Below are 23025 nucleotides of genomic sequence, written 5' to 3' on the forward strand. Positions count from 1 at the left end.
CCCCACCCCCACCCCCCACCAAATGGGGCACCTTGCTGGTGCCGTACATGGAAAGCCAGGCACCCAGAGCCATGCTGACACCCCAACACTCTGGAGTGACCCAGAACTGGGCACCTCAGGACCACTCCACAGTCATCTCAAACCCAGAACTGGGCATCCTGGGGCTACCCCAGGGTCACCTCAAATCCCAAGGTAATCCCGAAATGGGTGCCTCAGGGTCACCCTAAAACCCTGGGGTGACCCGAAAACTGGGCACCCCGCCCCCAGAGTCGCACCAGGGTCACCCCAAGCCCTCAGTGCCATCCAAAACTGCTCTCACCCCTGGCACCACGGAGCCAGGGCCGTTGTGGGGGTGCAGCAGCACCTGGATGTCCCTTGGGAGGCTCCTCCTGTCCCGAGACACCCACATACGTGCGTGGCTGAGAGGCGGACTCCGTTACCAGTGAAACGCCGTTTTGGGGGCCATTTCTGCAGCCGTGCAGTGCCGTGGCCCCAGCAGGAGGAGCGGTATCGGTACCGCGGGGTCCTTCACGCCCCTTGCCCCCTTGGACACCCTTTTGGGGTGGAACCTACTAACGCGGGACCCCAACCAGGCACTGCGGAGCCATTGGGATATCCTACACCGGGCATCCGACCGGCGCTAGGGTCAGAGCACCAGGGGCATCACCCGAACACCGGCGGTGTCACCGAAAACCACGGGGGCCCGGGGCAGACCGGGGCACTGCAGCTCCCGGCAGAGGAAGGCGGGGGGGGAGGTGGTGACAGGGGGCGTCGTTAACACACCGGGGCCCCCGAGGCCGCCGTTAACGAACCGGGGCCGGAGCGGCACGCGGCGGGGCCGGCAGAGGGCGCGGTGCAGCCCCGGTCTGTCCGGTCCGTCCCGGCCCCGGTAGCGGCAGCGGCAGCGGCAGCGCCCGACGAGGGCTGTCGAGGGTGTCTAGCTCCGCTTCCCCCGCTCGGTACCGAGGAACCGGCGCAGGGCAAACAGCGGCGGCGATGGACGGCGGGGCGGCGGCATGAGGCGGCGGCGGCGGCGGGGAGCATGGCGGCGACGGGCGGCGGCGGGGCGCGGCGGGGGCTGCTGAAGCGGAAGCCGAACTTCACGCTGCAGGAGCTGGAGGTGCTGATGAGCGAAGTGCTCCGGTACGAGCCGCTGCTGTTCGGCGCCGCCGCCGGTACCGTGAACGCGTACGAGAAGCAGAAGATCTGGTGGCGGATCACGCACAAGGTGAACGCCGCCGGCCGCCACCAGCGCGACATCGGCGAGGTGAAGAACCGCTGGCGGGGGCTACGTCGCCGCGCCGGGGACAAGATCAGCCGGCACCGGCTGGAGCGGCAGGGCCCGGCCGGCAGGGCCGCCGCCAGGAACGGGAACACCGGGAGCACCGGCAATAACGGGAGCAACGGGAACGGCGCGGCCGAGCCCGGCCCGGGGCCCGCCCCCGTCTGGGGTCCTCGCGGCGCCGCCGGAACCGACGCTCCGATGCGCGGTGCCGAGGCGTCGGCACAGCACGGTGAGTGTGCGGGTGGATGGGCAGGGACACGGGGATGCCGGGACGGAGGAGTGCAGAGACGGACATGAGAGGATCAGGACACGGACATGGAGGACCGGGACTAGAACAGGAGAGAATGGGACAGGGTCACGGAGATGCTGGGACCGGGATGCGGGGGGACCGGCACATAGACGCAGGCACTGGGACTGGGACAGTTGTATGGTGGGACAGGCGCATGAAGAACCGGGACGCAGACATGGGAGACCGAGGCAGGCACTTGCTGGGGGACCGGGATGGGACATGGTGGACTAAGAAGAGACCACGGATGAGACGGAATGGGATATGGAGAAATGGGTTTAGGAAGTGGAGACAAGCAACAGGTGAGTGGGGATACTGGGACCAGGACAGATGCACGTAGGAAAAGGGTCAAGAGAAACAAGGACCAAGACGTGTGGGACCAGGACACTGACATGGGAAACCAGGACACAGACACAGGGCCACTGGGACTGGGAGAGGATGGCAGGAATGAGTACCAGGACCAGGATGTGAGTGGATCAGGATACAGGAGACCACCATAGTGACTTAGAGATGTGACAAGGATATGGGAGTCCAGGACACAGACATGGGGGACTGGGACTGGGATGCAAAAGATCTGAGACTGAAACAGGTTGCTGGGACCAGGACAGGTGCATGCAGGGACACAGGAGACCAGGACCAGGTGTAGGGGATCAGGAAAGGGACACAACCAGGCCAGGGTACATGGACGGGTGCATGGAGAGATGGGGGTGGGGACTCAGGGGACCTAAATCAGCACCTGGAGAACCAGAACACAGGGCATCAGGACCAGGACATGGGGAACTGGGACAGGGACACAGAGGCACTTGGACTGGTACAGGGACATGGAGTAACCAGGACACACAGGGGACCAGGACAAAAACATAGTTCTCAGACAGGGACACAGGAGATTAAGGCCAGGACAGAGACACTTGGGACCATGCCATGGGAGGCCGGGACATGGATGCTGGGGACAATGGCAGGGACATGGAGGACTGGGACAGGTACATGAGGATATGGGGGGCACCCTAAGGCATCACTAGGCCTGGGAGAGATACATGGAGGGACTGGGACACAGATCCAGGTAAACAGGGCAGGGATGTGAGGGATCTGGGATCAAGACAAGGGAAAAACCGGGACCAGGACACTGGGATCAGTACAGATGCATGGAGGGACTGGGGCAGGAATGGTGGGGGAGGGACACAGAGGGAGCATAGAGTCAGGGCAAAGGGATGGGAACACAGAGTATTGGGACAGAGACACAAGTGACAAGGATTTGGGAGGACTGGGACAGGGACGTAGAAAACAGGGAGAATAACAAGGGCACCTGGACCAGGACAGAAGGGTACCAGGATCAGGACAAGAATATGGGTGATTGGGATTAGGACAGGGACAAAAGGCAGGGGGTCCTGGGACCTGGACAGGGATAAGAAGGGACTGGAAATAGGGCAAAGACGTAGTGGGATCAGGACAGTGACGCAGGGCAGGACAAAAACAAGAAACATGCCAGTACTGGGACCAGAACAGGGCCATGAGTGTTAGTGGGGTGAGAACTGAGACGTGGTGGTACCAGGACCAAACAGGGACATAGAGGCACCACATTTAGGACAGGGATATGTGTGGACTAGAACAGGTACGTGGGGGTATCAGAACCATGCAGGCACATGGGGGCACCACATTCAGGACAGGGGTATGGTAGTACTGGGAACAGGAGGAGGACAAGGGACACAAGATAGGGTTGAACCATCATGAGGGACAGGGGACTACGGAGATATGTATAGATGGACCCAGGAATGGGTGCAGGAGAGGGGATGTGGGAGCATAGGGATGGAGACAACAGAGTCTGTTACTTGGCCCGTGGGGCACTGGGGACACGGGAGATCCCTGCAGCTGCCCTGTGCTCCCCGTCCCTCCCACAGGTGTCAAGGAGGAGCCGGTGAAGGAGGAGCCGGTGGAAGTGAAGACTGAGCCCTTCCACGGCTCCGCTGCCGACGGCATTCCTGGCCGCGGCTCAGACTGCCGGCTTCCCCTGACCTGCCCGCCCAGCGAGCTGTGCAAGGGCTGGAGCCGGAGCCCCTCGCGCCTCGCACCCTCCGAACTCTCCCTAGGCGGGCAGCAGGAGCCGCTAGGCTCTGACTTCCCGAGTCTGCTATTGGAGCAGGAAGCCGAGCAGCTCAGTCACTGCGGCGCAGGAGAGGCGGGGTCCTCCGGGGCGGCGGGGCTGGACGGGACCCCCGAGTGCCCCCAGCTCAGCCTCATGCAGTCCAATGAGCAGCTGGTGCAGGAGATGCGGGCGTTCCGCCAGGAATACGCCGAAAGCCGTCGGGAGACCACGGCGGTGCTGCGCGGCATCGCCCAAGCACTGGGCACGCTCACTCGCAGCCTTGCCGAAATCCGTGACCTCTACCTCCAGGAGCGGGGGATCTCCAAATCCTGAGCCCCGCACGCAGCTGGCTGTGTACACACACCCCTACCCCTCCCCGCAGAACCCACCTCGCTGCTTTTATTATTATTTTTATTATTTCTTTTCCTCTTCATCCCACTTCAATAAAGCTCGGAGCCGCACCTCTACGGCTCCCCCCACCCTGGGCACCTCAGAGGGTTTTTGGGGATGATGGGATGCAGGGGTTTGTCTCTCCAGCAAGCTCTGCCTGGCTCTCCTTCTGGACTGATGGACTCTGGTCCCAAATTTAGCCAGCGATGCTGGGAGGCTGAATCCCACTGGGAACAATCATCAGCTCGACATACCACCCACTCACCCTCCCCCACTTATTCCTGGCCAGGGGAGAGGGCGTGGATAGAGGAATTGTTCATGCATCCACAGTCCCAATCCCGACGCTGAATTTGCTGTTTTCTCACCCAAACTATTCCAGGAGTGGTTTGACGCCCCCATTTTGAGTGGGGAGAGGCTGGGTGGGCGGCAGCATTGCAGGCTGGTTCATCCAAGTGGCTGATTTGATGGGAATTACCCGCCCCAACACAATTTTGAGATGGAGAAGTCTCGGGAGCAGAAGGGACAGGGCAGAATTCATGTTTCCCCACCTTCCAGTTCGCGGGAAGGGGCGTTGCCCTCCCCTTCTTTCCCCATCGCAGAGTCACCGAGACAACACAGGTCTGTGGGCACAAGACGTGGTTTAATGCCAACCCTGGGGGGAAGACAGGGGGTGAATCCAGGGGTGGGCGTGAAGGGAGACAGCGGTGCACGGCCCTCGGGGGACCCCCGCCGGGGGACCCTACCGCGGATGCTTGTGGCCGCTGGCACCCAGAGCTGGGGGAGTAGGCACCCACAAAGGGCCCAGTGTGTGGCACAAGGGCCGCCCTGTTCTGCTGGCACCGGATCACCCCAGGACGGCCGGGAAGAGCCCGATCCAGCGCCGGCTGGGGTAGCCTCCCAGCGCCAGGGGGGTCCCAGGGGTCCCCAGCCTGGCCCTGCTGGCCAGCGGCAGGTGCGGAGGTCCCCACGGGAGCTTATGCTCCGGGATAGCTGGGCTGTGCCGGGACATAGGGTGGTGCTGCTGCGGGGGGAGCAGATAAGGTGTGACCAGGCCACTGGGTGCCCTGGGGAATAGGGAGGGTCCCTGTTCCCCCCCGGTGCTCACCTGTGGGGTTGTAGACAGGGGGGCCAGAGGGGTACATGGGGTACTGGGCAGCCGGGCCGGGTGGGGGATACATGGCCATAGGGGTGAAGCCAGGCTGGGGAGGCATAGGGCCGGCTTTGGGGTCCATGGGAAAGGGAGCTGGGGGAACTGCGGGGGGGTAGCTGGACAGGGGGATTTCCGGGCCTGTGGGAGAGATCAGGGAGGTCTGCAGCACCCCGGCACAGGGACAAGGATGGTGCCTAAGGGTGGCAGTGGCCCTCGGGTTGTTATCCACAGCCATTACCCCAGTGCCCAATTTTCCCCCAACATCCCTTCAGGTCCCAGCACCTCACCCCCCCCCGCCCCCAACAACCCCTCCACCCTGTACCTCAGGACCTCTCCTGCTCCCCCATCCCTGTTCCCTACCCTGCCTCCTATACCTCCGTCCCTGCGGTCCACCCCCCTTACCCTCCCAATCCCCCCTCTGGATTCCAACAGCCCTCCTTGGTGCCTCCCCCACCACCCCCACATGTACAGGACTCTTCTGCTCCCTCTTATCCCTTCAGCTTCTATCTTGCACCCCAACACCCCTGCACATGTCCAGCCCCACCCAGACCCCTCCACCCTGTACTTACAGGATCCTGCAAATCCCCATCCCTGCAATTTCGTCCCTTCCACCCCCAGGCCTCCCAGCCTTCCTTGAGGCCCCCTGAAAATCCCACCATCCTGTACCTCAGGAACCCTCCTGCAGCCCCCCATCCCTGCTGCCCAACCCCCACACTCCAATTCCCCCCTGCATTCTTCCAGGCCCCCCCTCCTTACCTCTTCCCAAACCCCTCCACTCTCTACCTACAGGACCCTCTTGCACCTCCCATCCCTACAGCCCACACACATACTCCCTCCCAATTCCCACACATCTCCATCCAGGCTCCCCCAGTCTCCCACCTTGTACCTACAGCACCATCATGGACCAAGCCTCCTCCTGCAACCCGCATTCATGTGTCCCCCATTCCTGCACCCTCCCATTCCCCCAGGTCCTCTTAACGCTGCGTCTTCTTACCTGCAGGACCCTCTTGATACACTCCTCCTGCACATCCCCATCCCTGCATCCCCCATCCCTACAGCCCTCCACCAGACCCCCATTCCCCCTGAAATCTACTAGGCCCCCTCAACACCACTCCACCCCCTTTTCCTACAGGAGTCCCCAGTGCCCCCTCCTCCTGCACCCCCATTCCTGCCCCCCAGCTCCGCACCTTGCAGGGGGGTGCGGGGGTGCTGCCGGCGCTGGTACAAGTAGCAGCAGGAGCACATGAAGCAGCAGACGATGGTGGTGACGATGGCGATGAAAAGTACCACGGCTGAGGCAATGCCCGCGATGGTCTTGGGGCTGTGGGACCCCCAGGCATGGGGAGCAGGGCCTGGGGGGCCCCCGGGGCACACACCCCCAACCAGCACCCACTGATACTGCCCAGTGCCCAGCAGCCAGTGACACTGTCCAGTACCACTGCCCAGCACCCAGCAGCATTGCCCAGTGCCCAGAACCAATGTCCAGTGACACTGTCCAGCACTGCTATCAGCACCCAGTACCAGTGACCACTGCCCAGCACCCAGTAGCATTGCCCACCCAATAGCAGTGCCCAGTACCAATGCCTACTGCCCAGTGACCAGCAGCTAGTAGCAGTAACCAGTGCCCAGCACTGCCCAACACCAGTGCAAGTATTCAGTACAAGAATCCCAGCACCCAGTGCCAACACCCAGTACCAGTGACCAATCTGCAGCATGCATTCCACAATGCACAGTGCCTAGTATCACTGTACAGGATCCAGTGCCCAATACCAGTGTCCAGCACCCAATACCAGAACCCAGTACCAATGTCAAGAGCCCAACACCCAGTACCAGTGCACAGCACTCAGTAGCAATGCCCAGCACCCACTGCAAAACACCAATGCCCAGTACCAGTGCCCAGAGCCCAGCAACCCAGTACCAGTATCCAACACCCAGCACCACTGCCTGGTGCCCGTACTCAGCGCTCAATGCCCAGCACCCAGCACTCAATGCCCAGCACCCAGTATTAGTGTCCAGGACCCAGAGCCAACAAACTGGCACCCCAGTACCACTCGCCAGTGCTCAGAATCAGTGCACAGCACCTCCATTTAGCATCCAGTAATAGTTCCCAGTGCCCAACACCCTGTGCCTCTGCCAAGTACCAGTGCAGAACACTCACCGTCCAGCACCCAGTGCCACTGCTCAGTACCAATGTCCAACCCCCAGCACCCAGCATTCAGGAGCAATACCACGAGTGCATGAGTGCCCAGTAGCAGTGCTCAACATCACTGCTGAATGCCCAGAACTCAATGCCAAGCACCCAATACCAGTGTCCAGCACTCAACACTAGTGCACAGCACCCAGCATCCAGCACCCGATACTCACTCACTACAAGGCCCAGATACCACTACCCAGCACCCAATATCAGTGCCCAGCACCACTGCACCACTGCCCAGTGCATAGCACACAATGACCAGCATCCAGTACAACTGCCCATCACCAGCACCCAGTCCCAGCACCCAGGCCACCCAGGGGACCCTCCAGCCCCATCAGCCCTGGCTGTGGCACCTGAAGGCAAGGCAGTGGCGCTGCTGGCGCTCGGTGAGCAGGCGCAGAGGGTCTCGGCAGCAGTACCGCTGGTAGCACGTGCCGCAGCAGAAGGTGAGGAACTCGCAGTCGAAGCCGGGATGCCATGACCCATTTCTGTCCACGTACCACAGGCAGTCTTCACCCCCAGCCACTGTGGACAGCCATCCATCATCATGGCCTTGGAGTACCTGGCCATCATGACCCTCAGGCACATCAGCAGCACCCCATACCCTTTATCCCCCACATGAGCACAGCCCATACCCCACTGTGTCCTATTCCCTTGTACCCCAGTCCATTCTGCCCCATGGACCCCCAAAGTGTGCCCCTATATACCCTCAAATACCCTGCTCCTTCCTGTCCCCCTGTCCCTCATACCCAGCCTTACACCCTCCACAACCTGCTCCATTCTGCCCCTGTGTACCCCCATATCTTGCTCCATCCTGCCTCATTTCCTTCCCAACCCTGCCCCTAGGTACCCCCACACCCTGCTCCATTCAGTCCTACATCCTTGCACACCTCCCTCCATCCCACTCAGCTCTCCGACCCCTCCAGATGCCCCCAGCTTCCTCCTCTTCAGCAAGTTCCAGTGGCAATTCCCGCTCTATTTCTGTCCCGAGCCACCTGTCTTCCCAGAAATAGTCGCTGGCTGAGACCCGGGGATGGTCGGAGGCGCCGGGGCAGTGGGTGGGGAGTCACGGAAATGGGCTTTGCGGGAGTCTCACATGGCATTATTCACACACCCCAAAATGGGACTATGGCAGCTCAGGGACAAGGGGGAAACTGAGGCACAGTTTATTGGAGGGTTCGTGCATGGGAAGCCCCCAAAAATACCCCGAGGCTGAGCATCCCAGCTCAGTTAGCCATTGGCTCCATACCTGCTGTTCCCGGGGATCAGAGGCTACCGGGGACACCCCGAAAGCGGCAAATGGGAGGCGGGTTTGGGGGCGCGGGGGTGGGGCGGGGGTGGTAGACACAGTGCCCAGGGGGGACACTTTGTTGCAAGCAACCCCTGGTCAGGGGCCGCGTGTCGCACTACTTATAGTCACGGCTGGTGGCACCAAGTCTCACCCAGCAGGATCCCCGCGTCACGGATGGTGGCACCGTATCCAGCCGCAGGGTGACACCGGATTCCCCGGCCCTCCCCGGTCCCCGTATATCTCTTACCCATCGAGGTGGCCACCGCCACCAGCAGGGTCCCAGCCAGGGGCCAGCCGCTCCTGGGGCCGCCGGGCCTCATCCCGGGGCCGGGCCCGGTGTCCCCCGCTCAGCGCTGCCCGGGACAAGGGCGGCGGTTGCGCGGCGGCACCGGGACCGGGGCTGATCCTGGTGCTGCCCGGTGCCGGTGCCGCGGGGCCGCTCCCTCTCCGCCAATGTCTCCCTGTGCCCGTGTGGGGCCGGCGCAGGCCCGCAGTGACGCCGCAGCCCGGCGGCGCTCGGTTGCTGCCCGGTGTCCCCCCACTCTCCCGCCCCCCCCCGGCGCCGCCTCACACCGCAGCCACCGGCCTCCGCCCGCCTCCACCGGGAGGAGCAGCGCCGCCGGCCGCGGGCACTGGCAGGGGCGGGCGGAGAGGCCGGGAGCGGAGTGGCTTCTCTCGCACTGCCCCCCACCACCGTACCTCCCCGGCAACCCTTATTTCGCCTCTTCCTGCACCCCATCCTTTCGCTCTTCCTCGCACCACTCCCTTGCACCTCCCCTGCACCCCATCCCCTACATCTAATCCTTTCCCCATCCCCTGTTCCCCATGATTTTCCCTACCAGTACCCCTACTCCCACCTCATCCCACCCCTGCACTCCCTATTTGCCTGCCCTGTACTCCATCACTTTGGTCGACAGCACCTTTTCTCCAACTCCATCCTTTCCCTGAACACCTTATTTCCCTCCTCCTGCACCCCATCTGTTCATCCATCCTTGCACCCTTCCCTTGCACCCTTCCTGCCGTCGACTGCACCCCAACCCTCCACCCCTCATCTCCATTCCATCCTTCCCTCTACGCCTCCCCCCTTCCCAGCCTGGGTCACTGAGTGCCAGGGGTGCACAGCTGGATCTGGGGCACCCTCTTGGAACTGAGATCACCCCATTACTGCCCCAAGAATAGCCAAACCCCAAATCCATGGATCCCATCCTGGCAATGCCAACTGAACCCAGGGACGGGGGATCTCAGAGAGGACATGGAGGTGATACATCATGAGAGTGACGTATCCTAAAAGCCACCTTTATTAGAGACCAGGACTTCAAATTCAGGGTTGTGGTGACACCAAGGTCACCATAAGCACTGGGATCGCAGTGTCCCTATCAGCATTGCAGTGACAGTGAGGGAACACAGGGCAGGGCCAGTCCCCACCACCCCGCTGTGGCTCCCTCTTCTGCCCCCCATGCCGGGGTGGGGAGACATGAGACATCCCCATCCCCGCTGTCCCTGGGCCAGCCAGGATGTGCCCCCACCCCTGGGTGGAGGTGTGGGCACTCACACTTGTGTGACAATCTCGCTGTTCTCGGGCATATAGACCTGCACGGGCACGCCAGCTTCTGAGCGTCGCAGCACCTGCACCGCGGGACCCTGGGGGGACAAATACCCTGTGGGTGTTGGTACCTCACCTTATTCAGGGGCATCACTGGGGGCACATCCTGGCTCCGGGACTGTGTTGGGGGAGTTGTCGCAGCATGGCAACAGGTCTCCACTTGCCCAGCATGTGTCCCAGCTGTGCCATGGGTGCATTTGTCCCAGCAAGACTCCAAGGTGGAGAGGGGTAGCTGGCCACTGAAAGGTCTGCAGGGATCTTTCCCCGCTTGAGGGCACCCCAGTGCTGCCCCAGGGACCCACATGAGTCCTGCTTGTGGGAACCTGGGTGTGACAGAATGGACCCACATGGATCCTGCCCTAAAGACCTCCTTGAAGTCCTGGTTCTTCCCATGACACTCTTGTGGGACCCCAGTCTTGACCCAGGGACCCACACGGGACTCCAAACCTGCCCATGGGACCCTCAGCAGGTCCTCATCCTGCCCCAAAGGACCTTAAAGACCTTACTTCTGTTCCCAAGAACAGAAGACCCTGGTTCCAGCCACTGGGCCTCCTCAGGAACTCAGTCCTCCCCCAGGGACCCCTCTGGGACCTGAATTCTTCCCCTGTGATTCCCTCAGGACCCTAATCTTCTCATGGAGACACACTGAGGACCCTGGTCCTACCCGAGGGACCATCAGGGACCCTCCAGACTCAACCAACAGGACCTTGGACCTGCTCAGAGGACCCTCAGAGCATCCTGATCCTACCCCAAAGGATCTTAGAAGACACCTCCTCAGGACCCTCCTGAGACCATGGTCCTGCCCCAGGGTCCCTTCTGGGAACTCAGTCATATCCCAACGACCCTCATAGGACCCCTTGGACCCCGTCAGGACTTCACTCCTGCTCTAGAAATCCTCATGGGACCCCACCAGAACCACATGTCCCTACATTACCTCAGCATGACAATTCATGTCACCTGCGGGACAGCACCCAGGGGCTCCCCTTTCTCCCACAACCACTCCCAGCTAGACCCCATGTCCTACCTGAACCAGTGACAGGACTCCATGAGCAATGGGCATGTCCCTGGTGGCCCCACCATGAGGTCTTGGGAAAGCCCCTTGCCGGTCGAGGGAGCGGGGCCGGCCACCCCTCAGCCGGGCACGTTGGTGCCATGACTTGAGCTCCTCAGTGACAGCAGCTTTGGAGAGCCCCCGAGCCCCAGCAGGTGCATAGTCTTTGAGTGAGGGTGTGCGCACAATGCGGCTACGTGAGGGCACCAGGCGCTGGTACCGCAGTGGGGCCAGATCCTGCTCATACATGAAAGTCAGGGGGCCAGCAGGTGGCAGGAGCTGGAGGGCACCCCGAGGGTAGTAACCAGGCTCGGCAAGGGACAGGGGAACTGCAAAAGACACATCAGTGCTGCTGCTGCCCGGTGAGGTGGTGTGGGAGATGCTGGAGAGGTCAGAGATGCTGTCATCGGAGCCAGAGCAGCACGCTGGGCCGGGACTCAGGATGCAGGAGGTGGGCACTGTGACTGTGTAGTAGGTGGGGCACCGGCGGGGTGTGGTTCTGCGGCCCCGTGGCTCAGCTGGCTGCCAGCATGGGTCCACCCTGCAAGCAAGACACTGTGGCTGCAGGAGGACCCTTCCCCTCACCCCAAAGCCAGGGCAATCCCTCAGAAAAGTGCGCTCACGGGTGTGGGGTGCAGCCACACCACGAAGAGAGATCTAGCCTCCTCCCATGGGATTAACTCCAGCTTCCCTGTGGGTCAGTCTCCAGCCTCCTCCCAAGGGATCAGTTCATCCTCCCCATGGGGCTAACCTCCATCATCTCCATAGGGTTACTTTCATCCTCTCCATGGGATTATCTCCAACCTCCTCCCAATGGATTTCTGTCCATCCTCCCCACAGGATTTTCTCCTACATCCCCACAGGATTACCTTTGTCCTGTCTCTGGAATTATCTCCATCCTCCCCATAATATTGTCTCCATCCTCCCAATGACTGAGCTCCATCATCTCCATAGGATTGGTTCCATCCCCTCCCCATGGGATTATGTCTGTCCTCCCCATAAGATTTTCTCCATCCTCCCTACAGTATTAGGTCCACACTTTCCTTAGTGTCCTCTCCATTATCTTCTCCATGGGATTATTTACATCCTCCTCCCCATGGCTTTAGCTCCATCATCTCCATGAGGTTCTCTTCATCCTTTCCCACAGGATTACTCCCATCCTCTTTCCCACAGTGTTAGCTCCATCTCACTGCCAGTGGTACTATCTCCATCCTTCCTGTGGGATTATTTCCAACATCCTCCCCATGAGCTGAGCTCCATCATCTTCATAGAGTTATTCCCATCCTCCTTCCCATGGATTGTGCTCCATCCTCTACATGGGATTATGTCCATCCCCTTCTCCATGAGGTTATCTCCATCCTCCCTTGCAGAAGCCCTCATCTATCTTCCCTGTACTCAGGGCATACCTCAGAGACTGGGTCTGTCCCTGCCATCCTGATGGCTCTGGGGTCCTGGGAGTACTGGAATCTGCTGGCTGGCACAGCACCAGGGTCCGGACGGGGACAAACCGGTAGGGAGGGTCCCCTGTCCTGGACACTGGGGAGCCTGCGGAGCCAGGGCTGCTGGAGGCCAAGGAGCTGGCAGGGGCAGCCATCAAGGACCCAATACAGCATTGGGAGCTCTGGTTTTCCCCATCCTCAGGGTCAGTGCTAGGATTTTTGGCCCTCTCATAGGGTCTGTCCGGGCTGGTCTTCTGCCAGGGATTGAGGGGTGGCATCAGAAGCCTAGAGTCCAACTCCTCCTCCTTGGTGGGGTCCTTGGGAGATGGGGACCTCTGTGGGGTGGCAGGTCCTGGTGGCTCTGTGTCCTCTGCAGGAGAGACAGAGGGTTGGGATGGAGGGAACAGGTAGATGGTTGACATGGAGGAGGGATGTGGGGGGTTGGGATAGAAGAGACACACAGGGGAATGGCATGGAGGGGACACACAGCAGAGGAACTGGGAAGGAGGGGACACAGAGAGAGTAGGGATAGAGGGGGCATAGGAAGGATTGGAATGGAGGGAACATACCAGGGGTCCTCCCTAGTCCCCACGGCCCCCTCACCCTCCTCCAGCAGGCTGGTGTCAGACATGGAGCTCTCATCAGAGGCATTAAGCTCTGTGGGGCAGGGCCCTGTGAGAACAGAGCCAGGGCTGCCTCTAGGTGCCAAAGCACTCCCACAGCCCCACCACCACCTAGCATGTCCCTGCGGGCCTCCACTCCCCTCTCCCGCGCCACCTGCCCCAACACGCTCTGGGACGGCAGTGGTACCGGCCAGGCCGGCTCTACCGAGCTATGTGCAGTTCCCAGCCTGCCTGGGATGGGCAGGTTGGGGGCACCAATAGGGAAGGAGACGCCACCACCATGGCCCTGGTCCCTGGAGGGGAGAGGGATGGAGAAAATGGGGACCCCCTTGGATGGTCACCACTGGGATGGGGACATGGCAGCTGGACCACATCCTGTCCCACTTGGGGTGCAGGTACTGAGGATGTGTGATTTGGTATAGTTATGGGGTGTAAGCAGCAAGGGTGAAGTATTGGGGTACATTCAGGAGGGTGCAATCAATGGAGGTGAAGTACTGGGGTGGATTCAATGGGGTACCACTGGGGATGGTTCATTGAGGTGCATTCAGAGGCTACATATACCAGGAATGGTTTATTGGGGTGCATGCACTGGGGATGAAGTTTTGGAGCGTGTTCAAGGGAGTAGATATGCAATGGATGGTGTGTTGGGGTGGATGCACTGGGGACAAAGTTTTGGGGTGCACTCACAAGGGTACAGCCACCAGAGATGAAGTATTGGGGTACCTTGAACAGGGTGCCTTAACAGTGAGAGCATATCAAGGTGCATGTACCAGGGATGGCCTTCCAGGAGGCATCCAAGAGGTATATTCAGCAGGGACAGGGAATTGGGGTGCATTCACCAGGAATGGTATGCTGGGGAGCATTTTGGGGGGATGCATTCATTGAGGGTGTAGGACTAGGTTGTATTCACAGGGGATGGAAAGCTGGGGTGCATCCAGGGAGATGCATTCACCAGGCATCGGAACTGGGGTGCAGGCATTGTGGATAGCACATTGGGATGCATCCAGAGGAGTGCATGAACTTGGGATGAAGGACTGGGCTGCTTCCAGTGAGGTACATTCACAGGGAATGGGGAATTCAGGTGTATTCCCCAGGAACATGCAACCAAGCAGCACTCCATTCTGCCTCCCTGCTCTCCAGCATCCCCCCATCATCTGAGGGGCTTGGGGGGCTCACCTTTGGCAGTACTGGTGTCCCGCTGCCCTGCCAGGAGCCGCCGCTGGCTCAGGACCTGCTCCAGGTCCCGCAGTTTCTGCTCTTCCCGCAGTGCCGCAGTCTGACGCCTCTTCCGGACCTGCCGTCCAATGTTCTCCTCGTGGCAGAGCCAGCGGGAGGCCTCAGTAATCTGCAGCTGCAGCGCCCGCTCCTGTTCCAGAGGGTCCTGGTGGCAGAGGACATGCTCAGAAACACACCTCGACACCCCCAAGACCCTTATCGTGCTTAACACCCCAATACCACCCACAGCACTCGGGATCCCAACCTCTCCCAGCATCTCGTCTGGACCCCAACACCCAGCACCACTCTTGGAACCCAACAACACCCATCATGCTCAGGACCCCACCACTACCCATAACATTTGCAGCCCACCTCCTCCCATATTTCTGACACCCTGATACATATGGGACCCCTCCACTACCTTGGCATCCCAACTCCACACATTATGTTTAGGACTCCATGATAACCTAATTAACTCAAGACTCCAACACCAACCATCATGCTTGGAACCCTACTTTGTCCCATCTCCTGGGCACCTCAACACCAAACATTGCATTCAGAACACAAACACCTCCCTTCACTGGGGCGTCTCAGCACCCCAACACCATCCCTCATGCTTGAAAACACCCCCCCTGCCCCTCCCACCTACAGCACTTGTCACCCAACCACTACCCATGGGATGGCAATGGCATGTCCAGGTGACCCTCAGGCAGCTTCAACAGGGGAGGAGAGGGGAAGGGAGGGGATGGGTCTTCACCACCTTTGCACCCCAGGGACTGCCTCACCACCCCATGCAGAATGATGATCTCATCCAGCTTGAATGCAGCCCCGATCCTGCGATGGACCCTGGGGGGCTTCTCACCAGCTTTTAGGGGGTACTCGTGGGGCAGGGTCCCCGTCAGCTCCTGAGGATGGCACAGGGACACTGAGCAGAGCCATGGCAACATGTGAGGGTGAGCAGGGGGTCCTCATGCCCTGCTCACCGCCTCACGCAGGCACAGCTGCCGCAGCTCCTGGATGCAGCCATCAAGCTGGGCCTTCAGTGCCTGCTGCTGCCGCCGCCCGGCCTGCACCTGCTCCTTTGGTGGGGACACTGGGCTGTCAGGGCCTGGAACAGACACATGGACATCTGGAGGGATGGGAGCACCCAGGTACCGCCCCCTGTCACCCCACAGCCTCCCTGCCTTAGTTTCCCTTCACTGCAGGGAGAGGAAAAAGCAGCCATGACCCTCCCAGCAGCACCCATGGGTACTCCAGTTGCCGCAAAGTTGCTGTGCCTCCCTTCACCCTCAGCAGCATCCATAGGTGTATTGACTCCCCTGGAACACCTGTTTCCCCCACCCAGAAGCACTCATTGTTGTTCCAACCCCCCTAGGGTATCCAGGACCCCCTCCCCCTGCACCTATGGGTCCTCCAATCCCCCAGGGTATGCTTTAAATTCCCCCAGCAGCACCATGGGTGCTTCACCCACCCCTGGGACACGTGTGACATCCCTGGTGGAGGATGGGAGGGGGGAATAGGAGGAAGGTTTCAGTCTGACTCAGCCATTCCAAGCCAAACCTGTCTGAGTCAAATCCTGTTCAGAGCACCCTCCACTACACTTGGGGTGCCTCCCCAAACGCAGGGGAAGCCTCCATTCCTCTACCCCTTCATTTCCCCAAAGCTCTCTCCAGGCAGCTCATGTGTCCCCAACGTGCCCCCATACACCGATGTGCTCCGTTCTCTGCCTAGGAAGGAGGGGCACGTCCATCAGAGCACCCATGGGCGACAGGGGCACCCCAAAACCTCCCTCACCGCCAAACTCCCTTCTCACCCGAGTGCAGCATGATCCCGCTGTTCATGTCACTTGCCTCCCCCACGCCGCGCGCCGGGACCCTGCGGGCAACAGTGGGGACACAGCTCGTCCCCACGCCCCCAACCGGGCTGCACCCATGGGTGTCCCCCACCCTGCACCCCCAAAATCACTCATGCCACCCCGGGCGTGCTGCGATGGCGGCGGGGGAGAGGCGAGGCTGTTTGTTTTGCCTTCTTCTAGGTCCTACCACAAATAAAGAGTGCGGACAGCGCGAGGCGGGGGCAGGGTGACACCCTCGAAGGGGTCAAAGGTGATCGGGTGCAGTGCCGGGGGGCTCCTCGCTCCCGATGCAGCTGGTTTCGCTGGGCACCTCTCGCAGTTTTCCCTTCTTTTTCGTATGGGCTGGAGGCGCATCCGGGGGTGGGAGCGACCGCCCGCCTGGGAAAATGGGGTTCGCAGCACCCCATGATCTCCAAACTCTTGGGGAAGGAGTCAAAGGGGGGCAGTGGGGCGAGGGGAAAGGGGTTCAAACCGCTTTTCCAGCGCCGTCGCCTGGCCGTGCCTCAGTTTCCCCAACCCGCTCCACGTCGCACTGGGCGGCTAGAGGCAGACCTCGTCCCGGGAGACCGGCGGAGTGGGAGAATCTCTTACCTGAGCGCCCGCCGCCACTGCCAGCTGTGCTGCGCTAGGGCACGGACGAGCCTGGGCTTGAGCGGAGGGAGGAGCAGCGTGAGCAACACCTGCCTCAGTTCCCGCATCGCCACACTGGACGGCCCTCCAGCGGCTGCAGCGCACGGCACTGTATGGAACGGAATGACACTGCACGCGGTACGGCACTGTGTGGCATGGCATGGAATGGTATGGAATAGCACTGCATGGCACAGCACGGCATGGCACTGTATGGTATGGGGTGGCCGACATGGCAATGCACACTGTGACATGGCACGGCATGGCATGGCATGGCATGGCATGGCATGGCATGGCATGGCATGGCATGGCATGGCATGGCATGGCATGGCATGGCATGGCAGTGTGTGGTGAGGGATGGAACTGTGTGATATGGCATGGAATGGCGTGGTGTGGTATAAATGTGTCACAGCCTAGCAGGAGTTGGTGCAGCTTGGTGTGGTGTGGCACTGTAGCCCAGCACAGCCTAACACAGTGCTTGCTGGAGGCTCCATTCCTCGTGCCATGTAGGCATGGGCCAAGCACAAGGGCCACTGTCTCCATCCTTGCCCAGGCCATGCACAGCAGGACAGTGCCAGGATGGTGCCAGCACAGAGCCAGGATAGTGCTACCATTGTGCCAGGATGGTGCCAAGGCTCTCCCAGGCCATGAGCCAATGATGCTGCAGCCACTGTGGCCCCTCTGAGCTGGATTGGAGTGAGCTGGGCACATCCTGCATTGCTACACCTGGCAGGGTCAGGAAGAGGTTGGGATGGGGCTAAACAGGATGGGGTGAGAAGGCAGGGAACAGGCAGGGTGCAGGCAGGGGATGCAGGGAGCAGGTAGGGAGCAGGCAAGGAGTGCAGGGAGAAGTCTGGGGGGAGGTGCAGATTCTCCAGAACAATGGCCTGTTCCCTGCCTTGGTGCCCAGGATGGTGCTGTCAGCCTCGGGTTGTTGGTGTAAAGGAAAAAAAAAAAAAAAAACACCAACAAAACAAAAACCAAAAAAACCTCCCCAACCAGGTTTCAACAGATGGAATAGGATTTTTTTTTTTTTTTTTTTTTGTTTTTTGTTTTTTGTTTTTTGTTACAGAACCCAGGACAACTGGGAGGTGCTGGAAAGGACTTGGGACACCTGAGGCACTGGGTTTTATTGCAGAACCTGGGGTTACTGGGGAGGACTGGCAGTTACTGGAAGAGTTGGGATGGGGACTGGGTGTTTGGAGAGGGGGCCTTAGGGTTAGACTGGGAGTTACAGGGGAACTTGGGGGTCAGATTGCACTAGGGGGCTACTGGGAGGACTGGAACTCACTGAGGGCTGGAATGAAAACTGGTTGCAGTCTTGGGCGGTACTGGGACACCGGGAGGACTGTGGGTTACCGGGAGTACTGGTGGGTTACTGGGTCACTGCCATGGGGACTGGTTGCATTGAGGAGGTATTGGGAGGACTGGGGCTTATTGCGGGCTTGAATGAGCACTGGGCACTGGAGGGCTATGGGGAGATTGTGAGTTACTGGGGAACCAGGGAGTCACTGGGGTCTGGTTGCATTGGTGGGTTACTGGGAGAACTGGGGCGGGTTACTGGAAATACTGAGGGGTCACTGGTGGACTGAGATGGGGGTTGGTCACGATGGGATGAGACGGCTGAGCGCACAGGAAGCTCCTGGGTGGACCGGGCGTTAACAGCGCTCGGGTTTACTGAAGCTGCTGTGCGGACGCTTGGGCGATACTGATGCCGCACACGCACTTCCCTCAATAGGCGCTCGATTGAGGCGACCTGCTCCTCAGGATTCGCGTTAGGCGAGTCTGCGCTCGGCTGGCCGCGCCTGTTGCCCGCTTCCGCTGTCGCGTTGGCGCCGCGGGGGCTCGGAGGGGTCTAGGGGCGCCATGACCAACGGTGGGAACGGGGGGGCTGGGGATCAAGGGGAAGCGAGAGGGGCTGGGGAGAACCGGGGGTCAGCATAACCAATGGTAGGAACATGGGAACGAGGGATGGTGGGCGGACGGGAGGGTCCAGGGGCCGCCATGACTAGTGGTGGGCACTGGGGAATGGAGGGGCCGGGGAGTCCAGGGCCTTAAAGACTAGCGTGGGGGCTGGGGGGAACGGGGGGTTCTTGGGGTTCCGAAGGCAGAGTGGGCTGATGGGTCACCGTGGGGGAAGCACCCGGGTATCGGCGGGCGGCAGGGGAGGTGGGGCTGACGTGGGGGAGATACTGGGAGGAGCTTTTGGGAGGCGACTGGGAGACTGTCGCTTTAGGGGCGAAATGCTGGCATTTCTGAGTGCCTCCCATGGGGGTTACTGGGAAATCTGTGTACCTTTTCAGGGGGATCTTGGGAAGTCTGCATCCCCTCATAGGGGCAGAGATGGCAGGTTATTCACACGGACTGTGGGGGTCCTCTTGTAACGGGGGTTAGGCAGGGGCCCGGAGTATCCCTTGACTCCTCCGCGACCTCCCTCCCTGCAGTTTACTCCCTGGACGGGCTCCTGGTGTTCGGGCTGCTACTGGTTTGCACTTGTGCATACCTGCGGAAGGTGCCCCGACTGCGCACCTGGCTCCTGTCTGAACGCAGGGGGATCTGGGGTGTCTGCCACAAGGGTGAGGGGCATTGCGGACACTGGGGTATGGTGCAGGGGTGCTGGGAACACTGGGATGGGGGCACTTGGAACACTGGGCTACTGGATGGAGATGCTAGAATGACTGGGGTCAGGTCTGGGACAGGGGCATTGGGTCCAGGATGGGGACACAGAGATCTGGGGTCTGGAATGGGGCACAGGGATTGGGAATGGGAACATGGAGTTTGGGATGGACTCATGGGGATTCAGGATGGATCTGGCATGGGGACACGGGGCCTCACCCTACCCTGTCCCACCTGCAGCTGCTGTGATTGGGACCCGTCTGCACGTGGCTGTGTCTGTGTCCTGTCTTCTCATGGCCTTCTACGTCCTTGTGGGAAAGTGATCACATGGGGACCTGCTGGTGACCTGAGAGACACCATGGGACTGACTAGAAATCCTGTGACTGATTCCGAAGACCCCAGTATGGACTAGAGACCCCGGTACTGACCCCAGTGTCCCAGTACAAACCAGAGACCCCACTACTGACCCTGGAGACCCCAGTACTGACCCTGAACCGCCTCTGGCAGCAACCTGGATCCTGCGTGTGGCAACCCAGGGACCATCACCCTTCTTGAGCCCACTAAAGACAACTGTTGGGGCCAGCAGGGCACCTTTAGACTGCTGGTAAAGGATTTCCTCCGAATTTTGTAGAGAAGTGGGTGAAGGGACCCCCAGAACTGGGGGGCCCAGCTTTGCCCTGTTAGCCCCTTGATGCCAAGCAGGGTCCTGGGGGGACCATGGCAGGCTGTGGGGGCCAGGCAGGCCCCCCACCATCCATGGGATCTTCCTGTGCCCCTGCAGCGTGGGGGATCCTCAGGGGGCGTCTCCTTCTGCAGTAGAGTGTTGGTGATCCCCCTGACTTGTAAATACTGGATCACCACATGCAAATAAAGTGGGGGTTCGTCTGTGGCAGTGCTGGCCTGGAGGTCCTGTGGGGTTGGTGCCCTGATTTGGTATCCTGTGGTGTGGGTTGAGGGCCCCGTGTGTGTGTGAGGAGATCCTTGGAGGCTGACTCCTGTGGGAGCCATAGTTATGGGGGTCCTGGGGTGAGGAGGATTTGTGCAAATAAAGTGTGTGTGTGAGGGCGTGGCTGTGGGGTGGGGAATTGCTGAGCGGAGCCTCCTGGCCCTGTTCGTGTAGCTCTCTGGGGTCGGGAGCGATGTAGCCCCTCAGTGAAGGGCACGAGGGGCTGTACGCCGCCCCAGGTCAGCGTGTCCGGCCCCGCCTGCGCACACGTCGCTGTGCCGTGTGTGCCCGGGAGACGTGGGGCAGGACGGTCCTCCGGGGAGCAGGGGGCGCATTGGAGCACCGTACCCCCTTCCCATCGTGCTCCGCGCAGCCACGGCATATAAGGGGCAGGATCGGAAGTCGGGAGTGATTGTAGTGTTGGCTTTGCAGTTGTGCGTGTGCCAGCGCGAGCGTTCGAGAGTCGTGTGTGTGTGTGTGTGTGTGTGTGTGTGTGTGTGTGTGTGTGTGTGTGTGAGAGAGAGAGAGTGTGTGTGAGTGTGAGAGTGAGAGTGAGAGAGAGAGAGAGGTGCTAGCCACCTTCTCCCTCCTACACGTTGATCTTATTCGATCGGCCGGGCCCCGGCCGGGCCGAGGTGAGAAGAAAGTGCCGCGAAGCCCCTGGGCGCTGTGCGGCTGGGCCGGGTGGGATGAGTCGATCAGATAGGCGAGGCCACGGCCGCTGAGCGCCCTGCGATTCTGACCCGAGCCCACGTCTGCAGCCCCGGGGCCAGCACCGGCTCGGCCACGACAGCAACGGGAGACGAAACGCCCCGGCCTCATCCCGGCCCATCCAGCGCCGCGCCACGTGTCGAGGCGGGAAGTGAGCCCTGCAGCAGGCTGTATGCGGGCTTTGCAGGGGTCTGTGCCAGCCTTGTGGGGCCCTGCACGTTCCGTGCCATGCTGGAAGTTGTTCACCGGGTCCTGCAGCTGGGTGGGGCACAAAGGCTATGCACCACGAGCATGACTTCTGTGTTTTATTTGGGGTATGTGGTGATGGAGATAGCCGTGCTGGTGACAAGAGGATGGCCACAAGGAGACAACCACGGTGATGACTAGGGGATGGCTGTGGTAACAAGAGGGACAGCCATGGTGCTGACAAAGCTGTGATGGTAACCAGGGGACAGCCACTGTGGAGACAAGTACAGTTGTGCTGGTAATAAGAAGATGGCCATGGTGATAACTGGAGGACAGCCGTGGTAGCAGGAGGATGGCTGTGGTTGTGACAAGGGGACAGTAGTGTGGGTGACCAAGTGGTGACAAGAGGATGGACATAAGAGGATAGCCACAGAGGTAAAGAGGGGATGGCTGTGGTAGTGACAAGACTGTGGTGATGATGAGGGGACAGCAGTGATTCTGGCATTGCTGGGATAAGCAGCTGCGGTGGCTGCTGATGGTGGTTGGCCCTGCTGTGGGGACAGTAAGGGGATCACCAGCGTAATGGTGCCTAGCAGGCTTCATCTACCAAGGTGACACTGCAGATGCTGTGGGGCATAGCCACCCCATACCACTGTCTCCAGCTGTGGCACAGTAGGCTTGGGGTTGTCCCCATACTGCCATGGGGACAGTTATGATCCCTTCCTGTAGCCATGCCCCTATGTCTGTGGTATTTGCTGGCATCCCTGTGCTACTACAGATGGATAAGTGTCACCATTTTTCCCCAACTCACAGGGTGACCCTGTGCCACCAGAGTTGTGACCTCTATGTTGCCTTAGCAGCTCTGTCCCCCATGTCCTCTTGTGACTGTGGCCCCCATATGCCTGTGTTCCCCATCTCCCTGTGTCACCATATCAACTGTGTCCTCCATGTCCCTCGTGTTCCCGTGTCGCCTATATCCTTAAGGTCAAACGTAGTGTTTTCTTGGGGGTCAGTGCCTGTTAGTACAGAGAGTCTCAGTGCCCAGGGTTCCAATGTCCCCGTATATGTCTCCCATCTCCCTGTAGCCCCATATCAGTTGTGTTCCCCATTGTCCCATATTCCTTGTATTCCCCTTGTCCTGTGTCCCTCATGTTCCTGTGTTTCTCATGCCCCCCATGTCCAGAATATGCAGCCATGTGTGTCCCCTGTCCTGTCCCCAGTGCAGTGGGGCTGGCCTCGCTCTGTGAAGACATGGGCTGGGGACACATGAGCGGGACACGGTCCCTGGTGGGGTGGAGGTGGCTCTGGGCTGTGGGGGGCTCATGAGCCCCCGTCGCTGTGTCCTGGTCCTCCCCCAGCTCCCGGCGGGGAAGAGGGGGGGGGGGGGGGGGGGGGGGGGGGGGCGGGGCGGGAGGAGGGGTTGTTCCTGGAATAACATTCCCAATTCCGTTCCCAGGGATAAGTTCCCGATGCCGTT

General features: G+C 60.4%; 4 protein-coding genes and 1 non-coding gene across 6 annotated transcripts; 3 read left to right on the plus strand and 2 right to left on the minus strand.

The window, feature by feature from the left end:
• Positions 1-875: 875 nt before the first annotated feature.
• On the plus strand, positions 876-4118 carry LOC136371693 (myb-related transcription factor, partner of profilin-like). Its single transcript, XM_066335950.1, has 2 exons — positions 876-1514; positions 3467-4118. The coding sequence occupies exons 1-2, from the start codon at positions 1043-1045 to the stop codon at positions 3982-3984; spliced, it is 990 nt and encodes a 329-aa protein (XP_066192047.1). The 5' UTR covers positions 876-1042; the 3' UTR covers positions 3985-4118.
• On the minus strand, positions 1448-9216 carry SHISA4 (shisa family member 4). 2 transcript variants are annotated; one of them, XM_066335952.1, is made up of 6 exons: positions 8924-9216; positions 7739-7910; positions 6379-6512; positions 5147-5329; positions 5009-5062; positions 1448-1458 (listed from the first exon to the last, which is right to left on the minus strand). In XM_066335952.1, the coding sequence occupies exons 1-5, from the start codon at positions 8994-8996 to the stop codon at positions 5016-5018; spliced, it is 609 nt and encodes a 202-aa protein (XP_066192049.1). In that variant the 5' UTR covers positions 8997-9216; the 3' UTR covers positions 1448-1458; positions 5009-5015. The 2 variants fall into 2 exon arrangements, with proteins under 2 accessions (XP_066192049.1, XP_066192048.1); XM_066335951.1 differs by lacking the exon at positions 1448-1458 and having other exon boundaries at positions 4663-5062.
• A 752-nt stretch (positions 9217-9968) lies between these two features.
• INAVA (innate immunity activator) lies at positions 9969-16614 on the minus strand. The gene is given in 10 exon segments (XM_066335956.1): positions 9969-10317; positions 11304-11871; positions 12737-13139; positions 14569-14773; positions 15393-15512; positions 15591-15715; positions 16228-16281; positions 16284-16334; positions 16421-16466; positions 16469-16614. Coding segments are annotated over 10 exon segments (1773 nt in total). The 5' UTR covers positions 16577-16614; the 3' UTR covers positions 9969-10224.
• Positions 16615-18887: 2273 nt separating this feature from the next.
• On the plus strand, positions 18888-20597 carry TMEM167B (transmembrane protein 167B). Its single transcript, XM_066335993.1, has 3 exons — positions 18888-18965; positions 19534-19665; positions 19946-20597. Exons 1-3 carry the CDS (start codon positions 18956-18958, stop codon positions 20026-20028), a joined length of 225 nt encoding a protein of 74 aa, XP_066192090.1. The 5' UTR covers positions 18888-18955; the 3' UTR covers positions 20029-20597.
• A 498-nt stretch (positions 20598-21095) lies between these two features.
• LOC136371740 (small Cajal body-specific RNA 2) lies at positions 21096-21398 on the plus strand. The gene has a single exon (XR_010745395.1). It is a non-coding gene; the product is annotated as a small Cajal body-specific RNA 2 (non-coding RNA).
• The last annotated feature ends 1627 nt before the right edge of the window (positions 21399-23025 follow it).

The sequence above is a fragment of the Sylvia atricapilla genome, chromosome 25, assembly GCF_009819655.1.
Source record: "Sylvia atricapilla isolate bSylAtr1 chromosome 25, bSylAtr1.pri, whole genome shotgun sequence".
Taxonomy (NCBI): domain Eukaryota; kingdom Metazoa; phylum Chordata; class Aves; order Passeriformes; family Sylviidae; genus Sylvia; species Sylvia atricapilla.